The sequence below is a fragment of the Nothobranchius furzeri genome, chromosome 1 (genome assembly GCF_043380555.1).
Source record: "Nothobranchius furzeri strain GRZ-AD chromosome 1, NfurGRZ-RIMD1, whole genome shotgun sequence".
Classification (NCBI taxonomy): domain Eukaryota; kingdom Metazoa; phylum Chordata; class Actinopteri; order Cyprinodontiformes; family Nothobranchiidae; genus Nothobranchius; species Nothobranchius furzeri.
In genome coordinates this window covers 85,729,022-85,750,547 of record NC_091741.1, presented here as the reverse complement: position 1 = coordinate 85,750,547, position 21,526 = coordinate 85,729,022, and the positions used below count along the sequence as shown (strand labels likewise).

Below are 21,526 nucleotides of genomic sequence, written 5' to 3'. Positions count from 1 at the left end.
GGCCAATCCATGTGTGAAAATGATGTCTCATGCTCCCTGCACCACTCTTTCACTGTCTGAGCCCCATGAATCCTGGCATCTCATTGTGTCATCAGGGAAGATGGAATAACCTGGTCATTCTGTTTATTCAGGGAGTCAGCTGACCTCATTCTTGGAGCACATCCTGTTTCTGAACCTAGACCTGACCAACTGCAGCAACCCCAGATCATAGCACTGCCCCCGCAGGCGTGTACAGTAAGCACTAGGCATGACGGGTGCATCACTTCACCCACCTCTCTACTTACCCTGATGCACCATCACTCTGGAACAGGGTCCACCTGGACTCATCAGACCAGTTCTTAATAATGCATTGGACAGTTCTTAACCAAATTTTAGTCGTTTCTACAATCTCCTTAAATGTTTTCTCTGCTTGATGCCAATGATCTGACCCTTCTCAAACATACTATCACCTTTTCCATTAGCAACAGGTGTGCCTTTCCACATATTTTTTTAGGAACATTAGAAGCAATTCCTTGCACCAATTGGGGCTAAATAACTTATTGCCGCTGAAAGCTAATCACCCATGCAGTAATTATGCAATAGGAGGCTTGTACCTATTAGATTAGTTAAACCCAGGTGATTACTTACTTTGGGGTAGAGTGTATAAATCATGTAATGCTGCAAAAGAAAGACAGATGCTCAACACAATGGGGTTATTGTTTTTATTACTCCAAATGTACATCAATAGACTCAAACTAAAGCAGGATACTGAATAATTCGTAGTGTTGGAAAGGTTTTTTTTAACTACGAGAGGTGATGACCGACGCTAGAAAAATGTATGGCAAATCCTGACACCAAAATATCACTTTTACACTCAGAATCACATCCAAACATCAGGTAATAAACAACAAATCTCCACTTCAATACACAAAATATATCCTTATAAATTATATAAATGCATGAGTATTTAAAATACTCCATCTGGGCTTCAACTCTGTCTTATACTATTTGGCAAAATTGGTGCTGATATCAGGACTGAGCAAATATATGTGAACTAATGCACAATTTTAGAGGAAAACCGAAAGTAACAGCCGGAAAGGGCCGAGTAATCCGGGGAGTAAAAACCAGAAGGTAAAAGATCACAGCAGCGACAAAATAATAATAAAAAATGCATGCAAAATATAGAATAGGCTGGTGAATATTAAAGCACAATGTGTAATAAAAGCCTCGGACATGTGACCTCCATGGTATTCAACAGTGACGTGTAAACATGGGAACCAACTGCTTTGGCTTTTGTGTCACTTTAGTTTAATGTGAAGAAAAATCGAAAAGCCGCAGATTTTTATCATTATTCAGAAAAAAACCCACAAAAAATGTATTAACGACTCATTTTATTAATCATGTCCTTCATTTGTTTCAAACAGTAAACTTATATTTTTTCATTTAAAATCCTAACAATCATGAGAGCAAAGTGCAGGCCATGTCAATTAAAATAAAGAATGTAACAATTGTACCCGTGAGTCCTGTATTTGTGTGATCCCCTCCTGAAGAGTCTCTCTATGTACATTAAGACATGTAAGCGGATTTATTCTGTACCTGGTTCCCGACCTGCCAGAATCTTAAGAGCTTCATTGTGTGGTCAGGAATACCATGCAAGTCCACATAAGGCCATGTTAAACAAAAGGAGATGCAATGAGGACAGTAAAAGGTTGATACAAGAAGAAAAAAAGGAAGAGGTAAAGGGTTCTTAGTTCTTGCTGAAGCTGCAAATCCCCTCTTCAGGCAGTCATGACAGATTAAAAGAAGCTAAAGAGACAAAGAGAAAGAAAGCCAGCGGTTAGAAGAGTGGGTGAACAATGTCAGATGAGACTCTGGGGAAAGGAAAAGCAAAAGTTTTGATCATCGTTTCTGAATATACTGCTGTAAATTCTCAAGATTAAAGATAAAATACACATACCTAAAATTAGCAAATAAGTCCAGATTAATAAAATGTTGTGCTCATGAATTCTAAAACTATCCAGCTAAGATAATACATAAGTGTGCCTGTCATCTCTGCTATGGTGGAAGCAAAATGGTTGTTAGTCACAGCAACGTCCAGCAGAAGCAGACGATAATTAAATCCAGTTGGTGTTAAAGCAGCAGCGAAGCACACACAGCATTTCATATTATAGCAGAACAGGTAACAATGGAAAAACCCTGAAGGATGGGGGTCCACATGAGCCTCGGGTGGCGTTTGAGGTACTCAGACCCCCCCAGAAGCCGGTCCCTTAGCAAAACTCGAGGGCTGAGTGGACCTACTCTGTGCAGAGCCACGGATTACTGCAAAGGAAACCACACAGACGGGTGAGCTGGAGGCTGGGAGCGGGAAAGCTCTCTGCTGCTTTATTCTCCAAGCAGGAACTCAAGGAAGTTGTATTTATATTTAAAACTTGACTAAGCATCACAGACCTTCATTTAAAATAATGACTGACTAAGCGTTTATTATCCACAGAGTATAAAACACAAATTATTTAACATTTTGTCATGCACAAAGATTATTCCCACATTGCATCATTTTTAGGAAAAATTGCCCTTTATTTTCTTCTAAAACTGATACAAATAACAGCTGTTCCTGTCAGGACAACAGACACATCAGGATCTGACTTCAATTGTGCCCTCATGAAAAGTACAAAAAAGAAAGTCACAATTGCACTGACATATATGTAGAAAAAATATCACATTTGGGTATAAAACAAAGTGCAAATATGAAAGCTAATACAAGCAATATTATGACACGACAGTGAATGAGGTATGGGAGAAGTGGTAAAAAGATCAGGCTTATATCTACTCATGCATTGGGCTAAAGGTAAACATCAGGAATTAGTTATGTCTGAATTAATAATTAGATGACACTTTAAGTTTTAAGACTAAATTCCAATTTTTTTCCTTTATTTTATATTGAAAATGTAAAAAATGTTTTGCCTGAACTCTTCTACTGTTGCAGTCTTTAAAGGAGCCAGATCATGCTATTTTAAACCTTTGAGAGCAAATGTAGGAACAATAGATGATTTAAAAAATGATCATCGGCACTATTGAGATATGTGTTATTTTTGTCAGCCTGGGCTGATATCCATGCTCGCTCTGACAAAATGCACCTACAACAGCCTGCTGTTGAATTGACCTTGGGAGTCCAGTGGTTAAAGTATCTGCCTTTCCTCTTGTCTTAACATGTGCTGATGCCGGTTCGACTCAGTCTCAACAGTAATTTATGTAGCCAGCTGAAGTAGACTTCATGTTTCAGATTTTAGTTTAATAGAATATTTTCAGCTAAATATTTTGTCTTTAAATATCTTTGAATTTAGTCATTTCCAAGAAGCATTTTAGTTGATTTACTCTGCTCACCTCACATGGACTCTCACTGGCTAAATGAACAAAGTCCTTCTATTTTAAACAGTTTACCAACGAAGGGCTAAAAACTGAAGAGTGGCAAGTTAAAAAAGTTACTGCAGAGACTGGGAGTCGAACCGGTGCAAAAACAGCATGCCAATTACTCTAACCACTAGACCACCAAATCCCATTGATTTGTTCATTTCTAAACACATCATAGTAAAGATTTGTTTGTTTGTAACACTGTAACCTTCCTCAGAGCACCACCGATGTTGGTGGCGTCACTTCGCTCTCCATTTATCTGCGGGCAGTAGAGGACTATGTCGCCTTCTACTGCCGCCACCCTCCTCACCGATGACGATATCCCATGAAACGGAAAAGGACCACCAACATCGGCGGTGCTCTGAGGAAGGCTACAGTGTTAGCCGAAACTTGCAGGTGTCACTGATTAGCCTTCTTAACATGAAAGTGAAAGAACCTACAAACATTTTGAGCCCAGAGCACCAGTGAGAGCACCAGATAAAATTTCTTACACCCCTGCAGCACTTACAGCATTTTTTCTATTTTCAAATCTTTAGACCTTTTTACAAGACACACCATGCCGGCAAATCGGCGTAATAATACTGCAAAGGTGTGCTGTGGAAATGCGCCGTGCCGGCAAGGCGTTACGCAAGTTTTGCGGCACTCATTCCATCTCGCTTGGTAGTAATATTGTGGTAATGGCCTGCCTTATAAAAGGCGATTGCGCCTTGGAGCAACAGAGGGAGGTGTCATGACGACGTAGGGAGTTGATGCCGAGCTTCAGCCAGCAACTATACTGAAAGAGTCAACACGGGCGAAAGTTTTGCTTTTGTTATCAGAATCAGCTGAGACGGCAAACTACAGCACTGCAGCACTCATGGAGCTTCTGTCCGTTAGAGCTGGAGCTCAGATCCCTGGAGACTGCACAGGGACTGTGGGGGACAGACACCTTTTGGAGCGGCTTGTCAAAAAAATGTAAAGATTACGGCTTCAATCGCAAAAAAGCAAGTTACGTCCAAGATAAACAGAAGTCTACGGCAGCGAATTGACGGCATTGTTTTGTAAAAACAGCTTTTACTACGCTGTGTTTAAAAAAGAACCAAGCAAAGAAATTTGATGGATTACAAATGTACAAAAGACTCAGCTACTAAGTCTGTCACAAAACGATAGTCGATAAAGACACATGTCCTATGCTTGGCCATCACGTGCGTCTTTGTGGACGGGATGCACACTTTTTACAGCACTGTTTTATCCCCAACGCAGAAGCACTTTGTCACAATATCCACTCTGGTACCGGTAGAGACTTAAAGAGGTCATCTGTGAAAGGACGGTCCGAATAAAACATTCTCAACTTCAGCGATGAAATCAATCTCTGCTGGCAACTCGGAGAAAGTAGGCGTTAGCGACCTACTTCCAGGGGAGGCGAGTTTCAGATCCGAGACTGGCTTCAGGAAAGAGAAAGGCCTGATGACGCACTTAAGTTTCCATCCTCGTGTCTGCAGGTCCTACCGCAGAATCTGAAAACTTGTAGCTGAGACAGTAAAATGCACGAATGCAGCCAAAAACGGGTTGGGGGGTATTTTTTTTTAATTACATGGTAAAAAGCCCTAAAAGGTAAGATTTTTCACGATCTGGCCCCTTTTGGACCAAGATTATATTTTTTTCTTTATTTTGTATTAAAATGTAAAAACATTGCAAGAGTTGTTTTTGCTTGAGCTCTTCTACTGTTGCTGAGTCTTTAAAATGAATGAAATAAAAATATTAAACACTCAACCAAAAGCTCTTTTTTAATATTTTAGTCCCAGCCTTAGATGTTTCTCTTTAGCCCCAACACATTTCTGCCCATCACATCAGTAGTCATGTAAGTTAATTTACAAAACAAAAGCTCACATCATGCAAAAGAAAACAAGAGTACAAAACAAAAAATGGAATGCAGTTTGTAGATTTGTATAAAACAGACTCACGCGGAATGATGGCTCGTACGACACCCACTCAACAAGCATCATTCAGGATAACGTCATACAAAACAGTGATGTCAAATTCATAGCAATGACCAGCATCTTCCACAAAGCAGGAGGGGAATGTGGAGGGTGGAATTATGGGATATGTGAGAGCAGGTGAAGGTGAGGGAGGGGGTGCTGTGTAAGATGATGGGGGTGGAAGCTCATTCACAGCAGGAATGCCACAAGGGAGTTTCTACAGGAATCCTCAGCTGGAAACGAGAGAGAAGGGCTGTTAATGCTTCCAGATATCACAACACACGGTCACACATCAGCTTCTGGAGGAAAACATGCTTTTATAGTCATTTTAAATGTGTAATTGTAGTAAAGGAGAGTTAAGAGTGAGTTTAAACTGTCTGATTGTCTTTAATCTCATTTTCAGCCTTTAAAAAAAAAACTCGGAGATGGTTACCAACTATGTCATTGATATTTATCCTTATGAGTTTGTCTTTTGTAGACAGAAGGCAGGTCAACTAAATATGTCATCTCTCGGGTGTGACCTTCTGGTCTCAGATCAGACTGAATGGGCCTTTGTGTGAGAGCCAGGCAGGGTGGGAGCCACAGAAAGACACTGTTGTGGTTGGTTTAAGGGAGGCAGACGGAGCAGTTTGTCAGTGGGTGTGTGCAGATCTAACACACTGGTTGATTTAGAAGCTGCTAGTGACTAAGTGCTGCAGCCTAACAGATATTATAAGATGAGATGATGTAGGTCTGCAGCACCCAAATAAACAGTTCAAATAAGCCAGTGTGGTTAAGTCAAGTTTAAAGGTCTTCACTCATACTTTAATACATTTGCAATGGTCTCTAGTAGGAATGAAGTCTTTTAGTTGTTCTCTGGGGGGAAAAAAAGCTTCAGTGTTTTATCTCCACAAGTAACACAAGTTTGGAGGAGCTCTACTGTGTTGTGGAGTTACTAATGCTAACGATTAGCTTCTACTAGCAGAGACATTCTCTGCCATTTCCTGGCCACTAAACCAACAACAGCCTTCCCCGCCGTGAGTCAGGATGGGTGATCCTTGTGACAGTGTGACGTAGATCTGTCAGGATTTTCTAATCCTAGAGTTTCACCGTCTATTTTCTATCTGAAGCTAATGCAGGAGATAGGTGTAGGAGACTATTTTCATGTTCAGCCTACATAAAAAAACTCAGTGACTGATCATTTTCAAAAATAGTTTCTCAGAGAAACTGCTCTTTAAAGGGTCAGGAGCATGACGTTCATTCACAACTGTAAACTGTTCTTTGAGCTTCTATTCAACACATCTGTTTACTCGTAGTTTTGTAAGACGGGGATTCTTACCAGACCAAGGTGCCTCATGCAGCATGCAGCAAGTGTGGGAGGAGTTAACTGGAAAACATTACGGATGCAACATAGGTGACACATGCGCTCGGCAATCATTCAGTCTACATAAAAAGCAGCAACATCTCCTGGGGACTGAAGAAATACATTCAAATGAGGGTTAAGAACAACTGTTAGCTCATTAGGTGAAGAACCTCACACGTCCACTGAAATCAGACCTCAACCTGCCCAGCTGCACCTCCGAGGTGAAGGCAAATGCTCAAGACAAGACAAGGCAGTAAAGGAAAATGACACACAAATGAAAATCAATGAGGTCGAGCTCAATTTCTCAGTGCAAATGTCTCTTTTCTTTTATAAAAAGGCACATCAGCTTCCACCAGACGTTTGTGACCAGCATGAAGGGATGAGTACAGACAAAGTTAAACACGGCTGTTATCACATGAGAAGGTTGACTATAAGGAAGCTTCATTTAACTCAAGATTTTAATGAACTATTGCTAACTACAATAAAGGTTTGAATCAAACTCTTTATTTTTCTAATAATAAAGATGAAATAAAGTTATTCTGTTTTACATTTATATTAAAGCTGCTCAGAGTTCCCGCTGTAGTGTTAACAGCCATGTTTGTAGTTTTTGAATTCAGTCTGTCGGTGTTATGTTTTAGACTCATCACTAGTTCTGAACTCGATCTGGATCTCTGTTAGTACACAGAGACAAAATAAGATGCTTCCATTAAACCACTCAGGAGTAAAAATGTATTTAAATGTATTTACAGAAACATAAAAAAGCTTATATTTGTATTGTTAACAGCAGGAAATACAAAGATAAACTAGAATAATTTAGTTATGGCTTTGAGATTAATTAAGTGTAGCCAGAGAGCATCAAATCCCCCGTGAGAAAAAAGCCACACATGGAAACTGGACCTGTGGGTGGAAAGAACAACTTACTTTTTTCTCTCTTTGTCCCTCTTCAGCGTGGTAGAGCCCCCTGCTTGCTGGGCTTGGTTCAGCAAGAGCTCTGCAGCCGTTTTCTTCTGCTTGAACATGTTCACTTCATCGTCAAGGGACTTCTTCTTCTCCTCCAGTTTCTTCTTCTCGTCCTGATGAAGTTTCTTCAGACGGTCAAACTTCTCGTGCAGCTGCGCCACAGCAACAAGAAGGGGATATTTTGAGTAAATAGAGAACAGACACACTTGCAAAAATACTAGAATCACGCTTATTTTTTTACCTCCTTCTCTGCTTCTTTGAGCTCAGCCTCCTTCTCTTTGACTCGTTGGACAAACATTTGTCTCATTTCCTCTTCCTTCTTCTGTAGTTCACCCATGAACTCGTTCCGCTTTGCCTCGTATGTCTCCTGCAGGCTGCATCGTGATAAACACAAGTTGTAAAAAAATAAATAAAAATACGCTGGGAGAAGAATAAAAATAAAATAAAATAAAAGTCCAGCAGCACAGAAAAAGCGCCACCTAGAGTCTACTACCTGAAAGGTTTGCTGTCAGGATCCGTATCTTTAAAGCCCATCTCTTCGAGCTTGCAGCGACGGTACAGCTCGTAGTGGCGTGTGTGGGTCTGTTCTCGCAGGTCCTCCATATTCACTCTAATGAGCATTTCTCGCAGTTTGACAAAGTCACAGTGATTTTCATTTTCCACTGTGAGAAACACAGAAAAAAATCAGTTTAAAGTAAAAGACTCCAATCAAAGACCCAACCTTAACCCAAGGTTCATCACAAGCACCCAAACAATATTACCTCATATTTTTTAAATTAAACACATTTTTGCATTTACTATAGGCTTCATGTTAAAAAAAAAAAGAAATAGACAGATATGGGTGTTCTATTGCCGATACCAACGCCGATATGTAGCAGTAATGGCCAGCTGATGGCTAATATATGCTGCCAATTTTCATGGCCAATAGGGAGACGTTTTCTACCTTATTAGCCTGCAAAAATGTCACTAACCGTGGATCCACAACATTTTTTGCGCAAATCAGTTTTTTTACTCTAAATTTAGCTTAATTTTATGCAAAATCAAACATTTAATCAAAGTTAACAAAAAAAATCAATAAACTAACCAAGTATAAAATACACAACTGGTAAATAAAAAGAAATGTCGGTTGACAATAATGTATTAGAGTATTTTTTAATAAGCAGATGCTTTTCAGGAACAAATATATTTATGTAGAATTCAGCAGCAACACGGCTGCCCACAGATGTGCCCGTTTCTAAATCAGCTCTAATAAAGAGATACATTAGCCGAGGCCAATACAATACAATCTGCCTACAACCTCTGATTTTATTGAACTGTTTCTCTCTTTGTTTTTTCTTGTTTGGGTTTTATTATTGTTTTATTGTATTTTATCACGTGTTTTCTGTCAAGTGACCTTGGGTGTCCTGAAAGGCACTTTTAAATAAAATGTATTATTATTATTATTATTATTATTATTATTACAAGGTTTCCCCCAGAAAACTTGCTAAGCCTGGTGGACTGTGAGAGCGGGGTGGTGATTGGGGGTGTCATGGACCATTCCCATCTGTACCGGGTCGGCCCGGGCCGGGTAGCCCCAGTCGGCCCCAGCCTGGCCCGGTTGATTCCACACATCCTTGTCTTAAGCCCATGTGGGCTGATTCTACCCACCAATCAGAGGCTTGCTCTAATGGAAGGTGTGAATTTGCTGTCAGCAGTGGGTGTGTTGGCCCTGGTCGGCCTGAAGCAGACCCCCTCGAGAAGAGGGCTGAGAATGAGCCTTGGTTGTCCTGGGAAAATACCAGGCCACCCAGATATGTAAACAACCTACGCTACCCGGCCCGGGCCGACCCGGTACAGATGGGAATGGGGCTCGCTTCGCCACTGTGCCTCTTCCATGAGAACAGAAGGGGGGCGCGGATTGTTTCACTACCCTGCGTTGTTCGTGACTGCAGGGGAGGGTGGACGCTTGCCCTGGTGTTTCGCCAGGCATAGAAAGCACTGGGGGAAGCCCTGCAGTATGTAAAAAAAGGGAAATAGTGGCCCGATACATTGTTCTATTCCTACCAGAAAAAATAAATCTCGTCTTTCCTCACAGATGGGGCCTAAAGTGCCAAAAAGTTTAAAAGCAGATGAACTAAGTTTAACTAATCACCTCTGACAAATAAAAAGATTCATACTGCAGCTGATGTGAAATAGACAGAAAAGCCACAGCAGATCAATAGAAACTCCATTAGTGACATCACAGGTTGCCAAAGCATAGAGCTGCTGCTGCCGCTCAGTAATCCAAAATAACGGTGAGGAAGAAGCTGGAGCTGAATACGGTCACAGGAAAGGTTATCAGCTTGATCCCCCAAGAGCTCAAGAGAAGCATGAAGGAAACTTCAGCTGCTGTCAAGAAAGGGACTAGTCTCATTTCCTGTGCAGGATGTAATGTAGGCTCACCCTGCACCGTCCCCCAGGGGTACTGCCGGGCCTTCACCATCTTATTCCCGATCTTCACTTCCTCTGTGCTCCCCACCACAGCAAAGGGCAAATGGCTCTGTGGAAGGAGAGAGCTTTAAGTGTGAATCTGAAGCTTCTCCTTAACGTCTACAGCTGAGTATGAAGATAAAAGACACCAAACAGATTGAACAAAAAGAATAACAACAAATCAATTCGACTAATTTGCTGTAACTGAACCAAACAAGGCCACAGCTACTGATTTAGGACCGTTAGTGAAGGCGTTTCCCCAAGTCCAGGTTAATAAACAACTAAATGTGGAAACAAAGCCTGTTCCCACACTGCTGACTTCCTGCAGCGAGATTGAGACTGCCACTCGACCACATCAGTAAACATGACAAGGAATATTTTGATTCACACAACATGACGCCGTTTAAAGTACTAGGTAGCATGTTGTTTATCATGCAGACAGGTTCGGTCTGAGCCTTACGTTCATGGTGGAGTTGATTTCCGCCACGGATTCATCATCAGTGGGGAACTGGTAGATCTGGACTCCATTGCTGACCAGCTCACTGGTGATTTTGATTTTGAACTTGGCCAGTTCACTCTTGGAGATGGCGTCTGACTTGGCGACAATCGGGACAATGTTGACCTGGTGGCAAGGAAAGCATTTTTTTAGACATCCAGCTAAATTTAGACCGCCGTTTAGCTCACTTGCTTTCAAAAGCACTGCCTCCGCATCTGTGGTCCAGGATTTAGAGAGGAGGGGATTTATCATCACAAATTAAAACAAACACGCCACAAAAAGCATTTTGATTGGGTAATTTTTCAGGTCTAAATGGTTAGATTTCAGATTTATTGGCCAAGTAAAATTACATTTACAAGGAATTTGGCTTCGGTAGATGTTCGCTCTCTAAAACATACAACAACCACAATAAATGAGAATAAACATACCTAACAACACATAAGAACATGTATACCCACACTCATGTTCATTTACAAACACACATATATACATATATACATGCACGCACACACACACACACACGCACGCACGCACACATGCACACACACACATATCCATAAGCATACTGAATAAGTATTAAAAACTATAATAAAAAGATGGTAAAATAATCTACAGATTCAGGAGAGAAATAGCTGAAGGAAAGAAACTGTTCTTGTGTCTGGTAGTTTTTGTGTACAGCGATCTATAGCGTCTGCCAGATGGGAGGAGATGGAAGAGAGTAGATGCAGGATGTGTGGCATCTTGGACAATGTTCTCTGCCTTTTTCCTGGTCCTGCTGATGTACAGTTCCTGGACAGAGGGCAGTTGGGCACCAATGATTTTTCCTGCTGTTTTAATAATACACTGTAGTCTGCATTTGTCCATTTTTGTGGCTGACCCAAACCAGACAGTGATGGATGAGCAAAGGATGGATTCGACTGCAGCGGTGTAGAAGATGATCAGCAGCTCTTGTGGTAGGCCGTACTTCCTTAGTTGCCATAAGAAATACATCCTCTGCTGAGCCTTTTTGACGATGGAGTTGCTGTTTGTTTCCCACTTCAGATCCCTGGAAATGATAGTTCCCAAGAACTTGAATGAGTCCACCATTGACACTGGGCTGTTGGATATTGTGAGGGGGGGCAGCACTGTGGGAAGCTTCCTAAAATCCACGACCATCTCCACAGTCTTAAGGGTGTTAAGCTCAAGATTGTGCTGACTACACCAGACCACCAGCCTCTCAACTTCTTGCTGATAAGCAGACTCATCACCATCCTGGATGAGCCCAATGACAGTGGTGTCATCTGCAAATTTCAGGATTTTTACAGCTGAGTCATTAGAGGTGCAGTCATTGGTGTACAATGAAAAGAGCAGTGGAGAAAGGACACACCCCTGTGGTGTACCGGTGCTGATCAACCTTGTGCCAGATGTAACGTTGTTCAACCGCACATGCTGGCTCCTATTTGTCAGGAAGCTGGAAATCCACTGACACATGGCAGGGGAAACAGTGAGCTGAGAAAGCTTTGAGGTGAGGATTCCTGGTATAACGGTGTTAAAAGCAGAGCTAAAATCCACAAACAATATCCTTGCGTAGGTTCTCGGTTGATCAAGATGTTCCAGGATGAAGTGCAGCCCCATGTTAATTGCATCATCCACTGACCTGTTTGCCCTATAGGCAAACTGCAGGGGATCCAGCTGGTGGCCTGTGGTGCTTTTAAGATGGGACAGCACCAAGCGCTCAAAGGACTTCATGACTACTGATGTCAAAGCCACAGGTCTGTAGTCATTCAATTCGGTAGGGGAGGATTTCTTGGGTACTGGGATGATAGTGGAGCTTTTGAAGCATGATGGAACCTCACACAGCTCCAGCGATCTGTTGAATATCATTGGGAAGACAGGTGCTAGTTGGACAGCACAGGTCCTGAGGCAGGAAGGAGTTACTCCATCTGGGCCTGGTGCCTTCCGTACGTTCTGTCTCCTAAAGATGTTGCAGACATCCTCTTCCTTCACAAGGAACGTAGCTTGTGATTTAGAGGAAAGAGGAGTAAGAGTTTCCAGGTGAGGGGTGGCGGCTGCAGCTATGCTGGAGTGGAGGAGGGGTGTGACATTCCTTTCCTCAAAGCGACAGTAAAAGCCATTTAGCTCCTCAGCAAGGCCATGATTAGCATCAGAAATGAAGGATGGTCTCCTGTATTTGGTAATTTGCTGAATGTTTCTCCACAATAATGTGGGGTTGTCGGCTGAAAACTGTTTTTTCAGCTTTGATGCATACTTAATTTTAGCAGCTCTGATCTTCTTAGTCAAAGTGTTCCTGAGTGATTTGTACAGGGGCCTGTCTCCTGCCCTATAAGCCTGCTCCTTTGCCCATCTCAACTGGCTCAGTGTTGCTGTAAACCATGGCTTGTTGTTATTAAAGGTACGAAAAGTCTTTGTTGGCACACACACTTCCTCACAGAAGGTGATGTAGGATGTCACAGTGTCCGTTAGCTCGTTCAGATCGCCGGAGGCATCTGCAAATACTCTCCAGTCTGTACAATAAAAACAGTCCTGTAACTCCTCTTCTGCTTCATTTGTCCATTTCCTCACTGTCCTGATGGCTGGCTTTACAGATTTTAGTTTTTGTTTATAAGTGGGGATAAGATGAATCAAATTATGGTCAGAGAGGCCGAGAGCTGCACGAGGGACAGAGTGGTATGCCCCTTTAAGAACTGTGTAGCAATGATCCAGTATGTTTTTGCCTCTAGTCGGACATCTGATGTGCTGTCTGTATTTCGGTAGTTCGATATTAAGTTTAGCCTTATTGAAATCGCCCAAAATAATGAGCACTGAGTCTGGGTACTTGTTCTCTGTGGAGGTAACTTGATCGGCGAGAGTCTGCAACGCAACACTCACATCTGCTTGAGGATGTATGTATACTCCAATCAAAATGAATGATGATATTTCCCGCGGGGAGTAAAACGGCTTACAGTTCAAAATTATTGTCTCCAAGTTTGAGCTACAATGTTTACTGAGAACTGTAGCGTCTGTACACCAACATTCATTAATGTAGAAGCAGATTCCACCTCCTTTCGTCTTCCCTGATAGCTCTTTTTTCCGGTCTGTGCGATGTAAACAAAACCCGGGCAGGTATAATCCATTATCAGGAGTCAAGTCACTGAGCCACGTTTCAGTAAAGCAGAGGGCAGTGGAGTGTGCAAAATCTCGATTAGTCCTGTTCAGAAGGAGCAGCTCGTCTATTTTATTAGGTAGGGATCGGACGTTCGCTAGGTGCATTGCTGGGAGAGGCATACGAAATCCCCGCTGGCGGAGTCTCACCAGCGCTCCTGCTCGTTTACCCCTCCTGCGCTTCCTTCTCCAACAAACAGCAGTACCTCCGATCAAAACTTCCAATAAACTCCCCGAGACCTCAAATTTTTGAAAATTCGTCTCTGTGGTTTGTTGCCTGATACACAGTAGTTCATCTCTACTGAAAGTAATCCGTTTTGCATCGCAGATTTCCAAAAATATATACAAAAACAACACAAACAAAAGAGAGCAATGTACCGAGGCTTCCATCTGCGGCGCCATCATGCATAGGTGATGCATTAAAGTGATGTTTTAATTTAGCGCAGAAAGAAAAAGTCCAAATGCAGAAATTAAAACCTGTAAAAACACGTCAAAACTCACAAAAACAGCAGGAAGTGAGTCAGAATCCATCAACACTCATGTTTTTTTCCAGTTTTTAGTTAGGGAGTCACTACTTAGAACGCTCAACATCTGGGGCAAGACGTTGTGTTTTTCCTCTAAAAAGGCCTTGATAGTAGACGGTCAGTCATGTGAGCAGAAACAAGTCAGCACCTACGTCTGGTGATGGATCAGCACGGTGCTCAAAGGCCCTCCAGCAGAGCACTACAGAGAGAGCACTGCTCAGAATCACACTGCGGTGTGAGCTGGCTGGAGGGCACAGCTGCTCTGGCAACCGCACGTGCGCGCACATGCACATGCGTGCGCACACACGCACACTTTCTGTTAAAAGAGGTTCATGTAAATAAGCGGAGATGAGGAAGCAACAGAGCAGGCAGCAGCAGACTGCACTTCACGGCTGACCTAGCAAGAGCGGAGCCAACTTGCATCAAAGCTAACGGCCCAGAAAAGGTTTACAACTCATGACTTGAGCGGGGAGATCAAAAGCATCCGACATTCACACAGAGCTAGAGGAAAGAACGAGACGCTAAGCTGCGTTAGGAAAATTTGATTACAGAAGAAAAACCTTTTGTGTGCAGTCCATCATGACAGACTGCGTTGGTAGAGTAAAGCTCACCTTGCTATCAAGCTTCTTCATGGTCACCAGGTCCAGGGATTTCAGAGAGTGTCCCGTCGGAGCGATGAAGTACAGGCAGGCGTGGATGCGGGTGTCGTGGTAGCTGTGTAGCGTGCGCTTGATTTTCAACTCCTCCTGTAGGTACGCTTCAAACTGGGTATCAATGAACTCCACGATTGATTTGTAACTGGAAAACAGGAGAAACCGAACCATTTAAAGACAATCTTCCAGTCTTTTGTTCCTATAGAGCTAAAATAAAGTACTACTTGAATAATCTGCAAAGTTTTACAATCACCAGCACTAAACTATACAAAATACATTTATCTTTTAAAACACATCTGGATATAAAGTGTAACTTCAGCTCCAAATAGCCGATGATTGTTGTCATGTCCTGCTTGTTTCTAATGGAGTAACCATTACATGCCAGGTGATCTTTAATCTATCATTTAGATTTATTGACCTCCAAAAAGTTCAGAGGATCTAAAAAAAAAAAAAAGTCACACGATCTCCTCAAGGGGATGGTGTTCAGCTTGTCTTCTGTCGTGAGTAAAACATGGCCTGATCCCCTGATCTAGAACTCCTAATAGACTACACAGGATGGGAAAGCCAAGAGCACAGAATGAATCATCTGCATTGTGCTCATCAATCATCCATCATGGATTGTGTTAGAAATATAGACCCGTGTATTATAACACTGTTCCTAGTTTAAAGCTTGTATTCTCCTTTAGGCAGAAATACTCAAAAAACATCATAGTTGTGGATCTTTTCATTATAATCTGACCCTAGAGTGCAAACTTAAACAGATATGTGGTACAAAGGTGGACAGGAGAGAACAATGACCCAAGGCACCCAGGACTGCAGGAAGATCCACCCTTTCCAGAGCACAAACACACAGCCTGGGTCAGAGAGCAGAAGGTCATATGTCTGAGTGGATTCTAGTCTAAAACGCTGTAAATACGTGGTTTTTCTTCAAGGGTTTACAATCTGATCAGCAGTGAGAGAACAGCAGCACTCCTGTCGGCGAAGCTTCTCTGTCATCCAGGTGTGCTAATCCAAATAATTCAGTCATGTCAGCCAGGTTTGCTCTGGATCGCAGAATCAGACGTAAACAGCGTTTACCTGTCCTCCTTATTGATCTGGTCTCCGAAGCCCACGGTGTTGACAACGGTCAGTTTGAGGCGCACGTTACTCTCCTGGAGTTCGTAGGTGTTGGACTTCAGCGTGACGCCGGGCTGGTTGTGCTGAGTGGGTTCTCCCTCAAACTTGGTGTTGAACAGGGTGTCCATCAGAGTGGACTTCCCCAGGCCCGTCTCACCTGCACACCAGAGGTAAATGGAGCTTTACCGATGACGGAGTCTGGACTTTTCTCGATGCATTATTAAGAATCACACTGACCTTTTCACCTTCAGCCTTATAAATGTGTAATTTCATACCAAAGGCCAGGCCTTTTTATAAAAGGAAACCCAAGTAGAACAGAATAAAGAACATCTAATGGAATGAGAATAGATTAAAAGGCAAAGATGCTGTAAATGTATAATTTAAATGCTTTAAATGAAAAAAATAAAAACCTGAAAAAGTATCTTCAGGTTGATGCATCATGACATTTATTCTGTTAAACGCTCTTCCATGACTCAGATATAGAGCTCCCTGTCAGAAAATCTATTTTTAAACACAGCATGACCTACAGACTGCCAGCTCATTTTATAAGCACTCCTTTTACTTTTCTATGAAAAATCCAACGGATCAGAAGTCTTGCTGCTCGTCTCCGAGAAAGAAGAAATTCACTACAGTGACAATTAATGCTCGTTGAAATGATGCATCCTGTGTGAGATGAATAAAGTCAACCAGGCACTTGTAAATGGATTTTAAAAAGCACCGGTTAGAAAAACATCAATTTGAGAAATATTTGGAACATCTGGGTGAATTGCCAGTGAAGCGTTGTCTTTGTGCATTAGTTAATGTTAGTTTGCAGCAAACATTGTCCCTATTTAAGAGGCCTGTGCAGGAGTCTGCATGTTCTCTAGGAGGTGTCACCACATGCTCTGGTTTCCCCAGAACCACGAGGTATAGTAAAAGATCAACTCAGTAAAGCATACTGCACACTGGAAGCATCAGCGGTGCGAAACTGCAGCAGAACATCACTGCTTCAAATAGAATCCATTAGAGTCTACGGGGGCGATTCAAACCAGCCGTGACGCGGCAATTTTCAGGCGTGTCCCAGAAGTGACGCCACGCCACTAAAGATGGGATCGAGTTTTGTTTTTTTTCTAGCTGCTTCTGAGACACCACAATTTTCACGGTTAACATAGGGCTAGACAGGAAATCACACGTGGTTTCACAGTAAAAACCCCTGGTAATTTTCAAAATAAAGGTCTATGCAATTTCATATCCATGTAGATTACGTCGATACAAGTGACCTAACGGCTTTTTTACTCCCTGCATCGTTCCAGAAGTGCAGTGGTGTGTTTTTCATGGCTTCATTCCTGGCAGTGGAGAGGAACAACATCATTTATACCACCAAACAGCAATTTCAAACACGATTTCCTTCTTTTTGGTTTAATGGCAGACGGCAGAAACAGGGATTTTGTGATCTTTGTAAGCACGGCGAGGAAGCCGCTTCGCAGCTGAGACTCTCCCGGTGTGAACTGAAGTGCACCGATTGTCGCGAATAAACCTTTCTGCTGCCGTTCTGCACTGCTGATGCTTCCAGTGTGCAGTAGGGGTTAAAGTTCTGGGATGATGATCTGGTCAGATAAGCATCAGACCGGGTTGTTAATCTGTCTCAGCTGTGTTGGTAATGATGAAGTTCAAAACAGGTGCACTAAAGGGTAAACAGTGAGATTATTCCAAAAACAAGAAAGGTTTTGCAAGTGGGTTTTTTTTCCTTCTCGTCTTTATATCGACTTCTTTTCAGTAGTTTTGCATTGAACCTAAGTCAAGGTCCGACGTTGCTGGGTGTGCATGAAAGCACAATGGGGCAATACGACCTACTGAGCACCATTCTGAGGTGCTGCAGTGGACTGACCTGTCACACCAGATTTCTCAGTTTAAATTCCTTAGTGACTTAGATTAAGTTCTTCACAGGTTGATAAACTAATGATGAGGTAGAGGTCTGTTGTGAAGAACCTGGCGATACGATATCTTCCACAACACAGGGGAGACGATACGATATATTGCGACCCTAAAAGCTAAACGATGTCTGAAGTTTTTAAGGACTTCAACTGGCAAGCTCAGGCCAGACACTTCCTAGACACATCCAGTGTTACCTTGTTGTTCAGTCAGAACGAAGGCTGCCACCTAGCAGTCGGAGTTTGAATTGCACCTCACAAAAGAAATACAGTAAATGTTTTCATGTTAAGTGTTAACAAAAAATCAATACACTGCCTTTGATTGCCGATTCAGTGTCACGACACAAAATACTGTGATATTTCAGTGTATCAATATTTTCTTCCACCCCAATGATGAGGCACCCTTTTGTTCCTTACACATTGCCTTTTCAGTATGGATATCCGTCTGGATGTTTCCCCTCAAAATGATTGTTGTGTTTTCAAAGTGTTGCTTTAAATTGTTTGAGCAGTGTGTAACTACTACAAAGGTTGTTTACAGTACACATTATCTTTGATGGCTTGTGATAAATCACACTTCCTACAATTTATTATTTTACATAATCCATCTATTGTTGTAACGTGGAGAGGGAGGAAGAGGATGGGAAGTGGGGTGATCCACAAGCAGCTAACACATTGTGAGGTGATTTTCTTTCCCTTTACCATGACTGTTTGTGTATGCAGGTGTACCACTGTGCATGGAATAAACGAGCAAACCGTAAAACAAAGACTATAAACTGAGAAAAGTGTATTTATTAATACTTTTGTGTGCTGATGTGCACAGAACTAGGTTATATCTTATTCTTCAGCAGAAAAAAGCAACATAGTCCTAAACAACTCAAAGCAGGACAAAAGTCTATTGTTTTCTGGACATTTGACAGGTCCCAGACAGGAAAACACATTAAAGGGAACTTTACAGATTTCACACGGTGACGGTGGCACAGGTTAGGTGCTCGCCCCGTAATTGGAAGGTTGCAGGTTTGAGCCCTGCTCAGTTTGTCACTGCCATTGTGTCATTGGGCAAGACCCTTAACCCCCCTTGCCTGATTGTGGTGGTCGGAGGGGCCGGTGGCGCCAGTGCTCAGCAGCCTCGCTTCTGTCGGAGTGCCCCAGGGCAGCTGTGGCTACATCGTAGCTCATCTCCACCTGGGTGTGAATGGGTGAATGACTGATTGTGTTGTAAAGCGCCTCGTGTGTGTGTGTGTGTGTGTGTGGTGGTGGTGGTGGGGGGGGGGGGGGGGTCCAGGAATCTAAAAGGCCCTATATCAAATACAGGCCATGCACCATTCAGTGTGCAGAAGATCCAAAAAACAAGACTGCCTGAGTTATGATGTGTGTGTGTTTCCTACTTCCTATAAAAACCAGGAGCATCTTCCTCATACTGGTAAACTGAACCTATAAATGAATTTCATTGATCTGTGTTTTACCACATGAAGGTGCTGCGTGGAAATAAAATCACCAAGTTTTGAACTCCATGCTGATGGTCTTTACACTTACCAACGCAGAGGATGTTAAAGCAGAAGCCACGGTTGACAGACTTGTTGACCAACTGGTCAGGCATGCTATCAAAACCAACATGGCCGGCCAGAGGCACAGCCCGAACTCCTTCACCCTGAAAAACAAAAGAAATCAACAACAACTATCAGTTAATTGGTCTCTTTACAATGATAGGTTTTGTCTGGGTGCAATTTCAGAACAAGATTAAGACGCACTTAAAAAAAGCCCCATGATGGAGCCATGTTTTCCACCAGAGATTGTTAAGAGAATAAGCCTGAGTTCAGGTGAAGTCATTCACTTCCTGTTTTCTCAGCAGCAGCTCTCTTCCGTCAGACGGTTCAAAACCACTGTGTACATATATGGAAAGACACTGCTGTTCATGTCTAGATAAGAAAGATCCAAGCAAATGTAATAAAAACTCATTTAATGATGATTAAAAGCTTAAGAGCCAGCTCTGTGACTGGGATTAGATGAATCTTCCGCTATACTTTTAAACACACACATCAAAAATAAAAAAAAGGGTCAACGTGCTGCTGTTAAAAGTGTGTGGGGGTGTTTAGCTGGTAGTAAGCATCCCGATCGCTGTGATTCTCGTTTCTACTGCCTACATTTATATCAAGAGCTACAGGGAAGCAAAGAATTTACGTTGGATGCCAGAAGCAAAAGCTCTCCACCAGCTGAACCTCAGACAACCGGCTATTATGTGGCTTAGCATAACAGTGTTGTTGTCCAATTTGACAAAGACTTTGAGCGAAAAATACTCTGTAAATTTAAAATACCCAAACATTCTGGTGTCACTGAACAGTCGTGGAATATTCTGAAGCTGGGTTTGAACAGCTGAGGACCTGAAGAAATCTGGGACTAATGTAACTGAACAAACAGCCTGTTTAATGTTGAGAATGCAAGCACAACATTCCTGAAATCATCCTCGCTTTTCATGACGCTCACAGCCAAGAAGCACACAGCCGGTTTCATTCATTGAGCCACAATGGGGTATCAAACTGCACTATCTTGCTATTCTAAGAACTCCCTCTGGGTTAAGTGGCTTCCTTTCCCCACTTAAAAAACAAGCTTGGATAACAAGGAGTGTGTAAAATCCCCTTTCCTCTCCAAAACAAGTCTTGAACTCTTGTCTTTGTTTTGCAAGCAATCAAGACAACGCCTGTGTGAAAGTTAACGGGTTCCTAAATAAAACACGGTAACGGAAATGAGCACCGAGGTTGTGCTGAAACGGGGGCTTTCAGAATGAATGGCCTACCGATCGATCTGTGTGGATCCGTCATTTTTAACGATCCAGCACCTACTAAACTCAATTAAACATTTAAAATCACACAATGTGCCATTTCGCCATGCATTTGTTTCAAATAAACACCACATGAAATCTAAGGGCATTTGCAAATGCAATGCTAAAGCTGTTTCACCGGAAAGGTAAATGCACGAGGTGATGCGCCTTGATTTAACATCATCAGACGAAGAGCATTTTAGATGCATAATTTGTTATCTAAAAACACGATTTATTATAAACAGACTCTAAATTAGCAACGCAATGGTGAATTTCGAATGTGAACACGGGTGTTAGCAAGCTAACCGACTCCAAAATAACCCGTTACACAAATAAGTTGAAACGATTCCCAGCATATCGAAGATGTAATAAATGCATACAATGGATTTTAGAGTCAAACAGACTACTTACGGCTTGCCTTGCTATCTCAGTTGACGCCATGGTGAGTGTTAGTAGCCGGAGGACGAACCCACTGTCGCTCTGACTTCAGCAAAGGAAGCTGCGCCGCTACGCTGAAACCTGGCCTGCTTGAAATGTACCATTTTATCAAAGTATGTCGCATTTCTTATAAAGGTAGTAGCTGAACTTCCAATGACAATACATATGTATCTGTTAAAACCGATGACTTCTATTAACAGAAGCGGCTTCTAAATGATGGCAGAAGACATAAAATAACACATAAAGAAAGTCCCCCATCGAATGCTTTAATGGTTTCGTCTGATATGAATGGTAGTGAGCAGATGTGATGTAACTTGATAAAATAAAGAAGCACACAG

The 21,526-nt window shown here is 42.3% G+C and overlaps 1 protein-coding gene across 5 annotated transcripts; it reads right to left on the bottom strand.

Annotated features, from left to right (window-relative positions):
- Positions 1–1,563: 1,563 nt before the first annotated feature.
- septin6 (septin 6) lies at positions 1,564–21,316 on the bottom strand. Of its 5 annotated transcripts, none has more exons than XM_015947750.3 (11): positions 21,162–21,316; positions 19,469–19,583; positions 15,987–16,182; positions 14,868–15,054; positions 10,556–10,717; positions 10,069–10,165; positions 8,141–8,309; positions 7,889–8,021; positions 7,609–7,799; positions 6,664–6,711; positions 2,175–2,298 (listed from the first exon to the last, which is right to left on the bottom strand). In XM_015947750.3, exons 1-10 carry the CDS (start codon positions 21,189–21,191, stop codon positions 6,708–6,710), a joined length of 1,284 nt encoding a protein of 427 aa, XP_015803236.1. In that variant the 5' UTR covers positions 21,192–21,316; the 3' UTR covers positions 2,175–2,298; positions 6,664–6,707. The 5 variants fall into 5 exon arrangements, with proteins under 5 accessions (XP_015803212.1, XP_015803201.1, XP_015803236.1 ...); XM_015947734.3 differs by lacking the exon at positions 2,175–2,298 and adding an exon at positions 5,441–5,578; XM_015947726.3 differs by lacking the exons at positions 2,175–2,298; positions 6,664–6,711 and adding an exon at positions 1,564–1,785.
- Between the last annotated feature and the right edge of the window lie 210 nt (positions 21,317–21,526).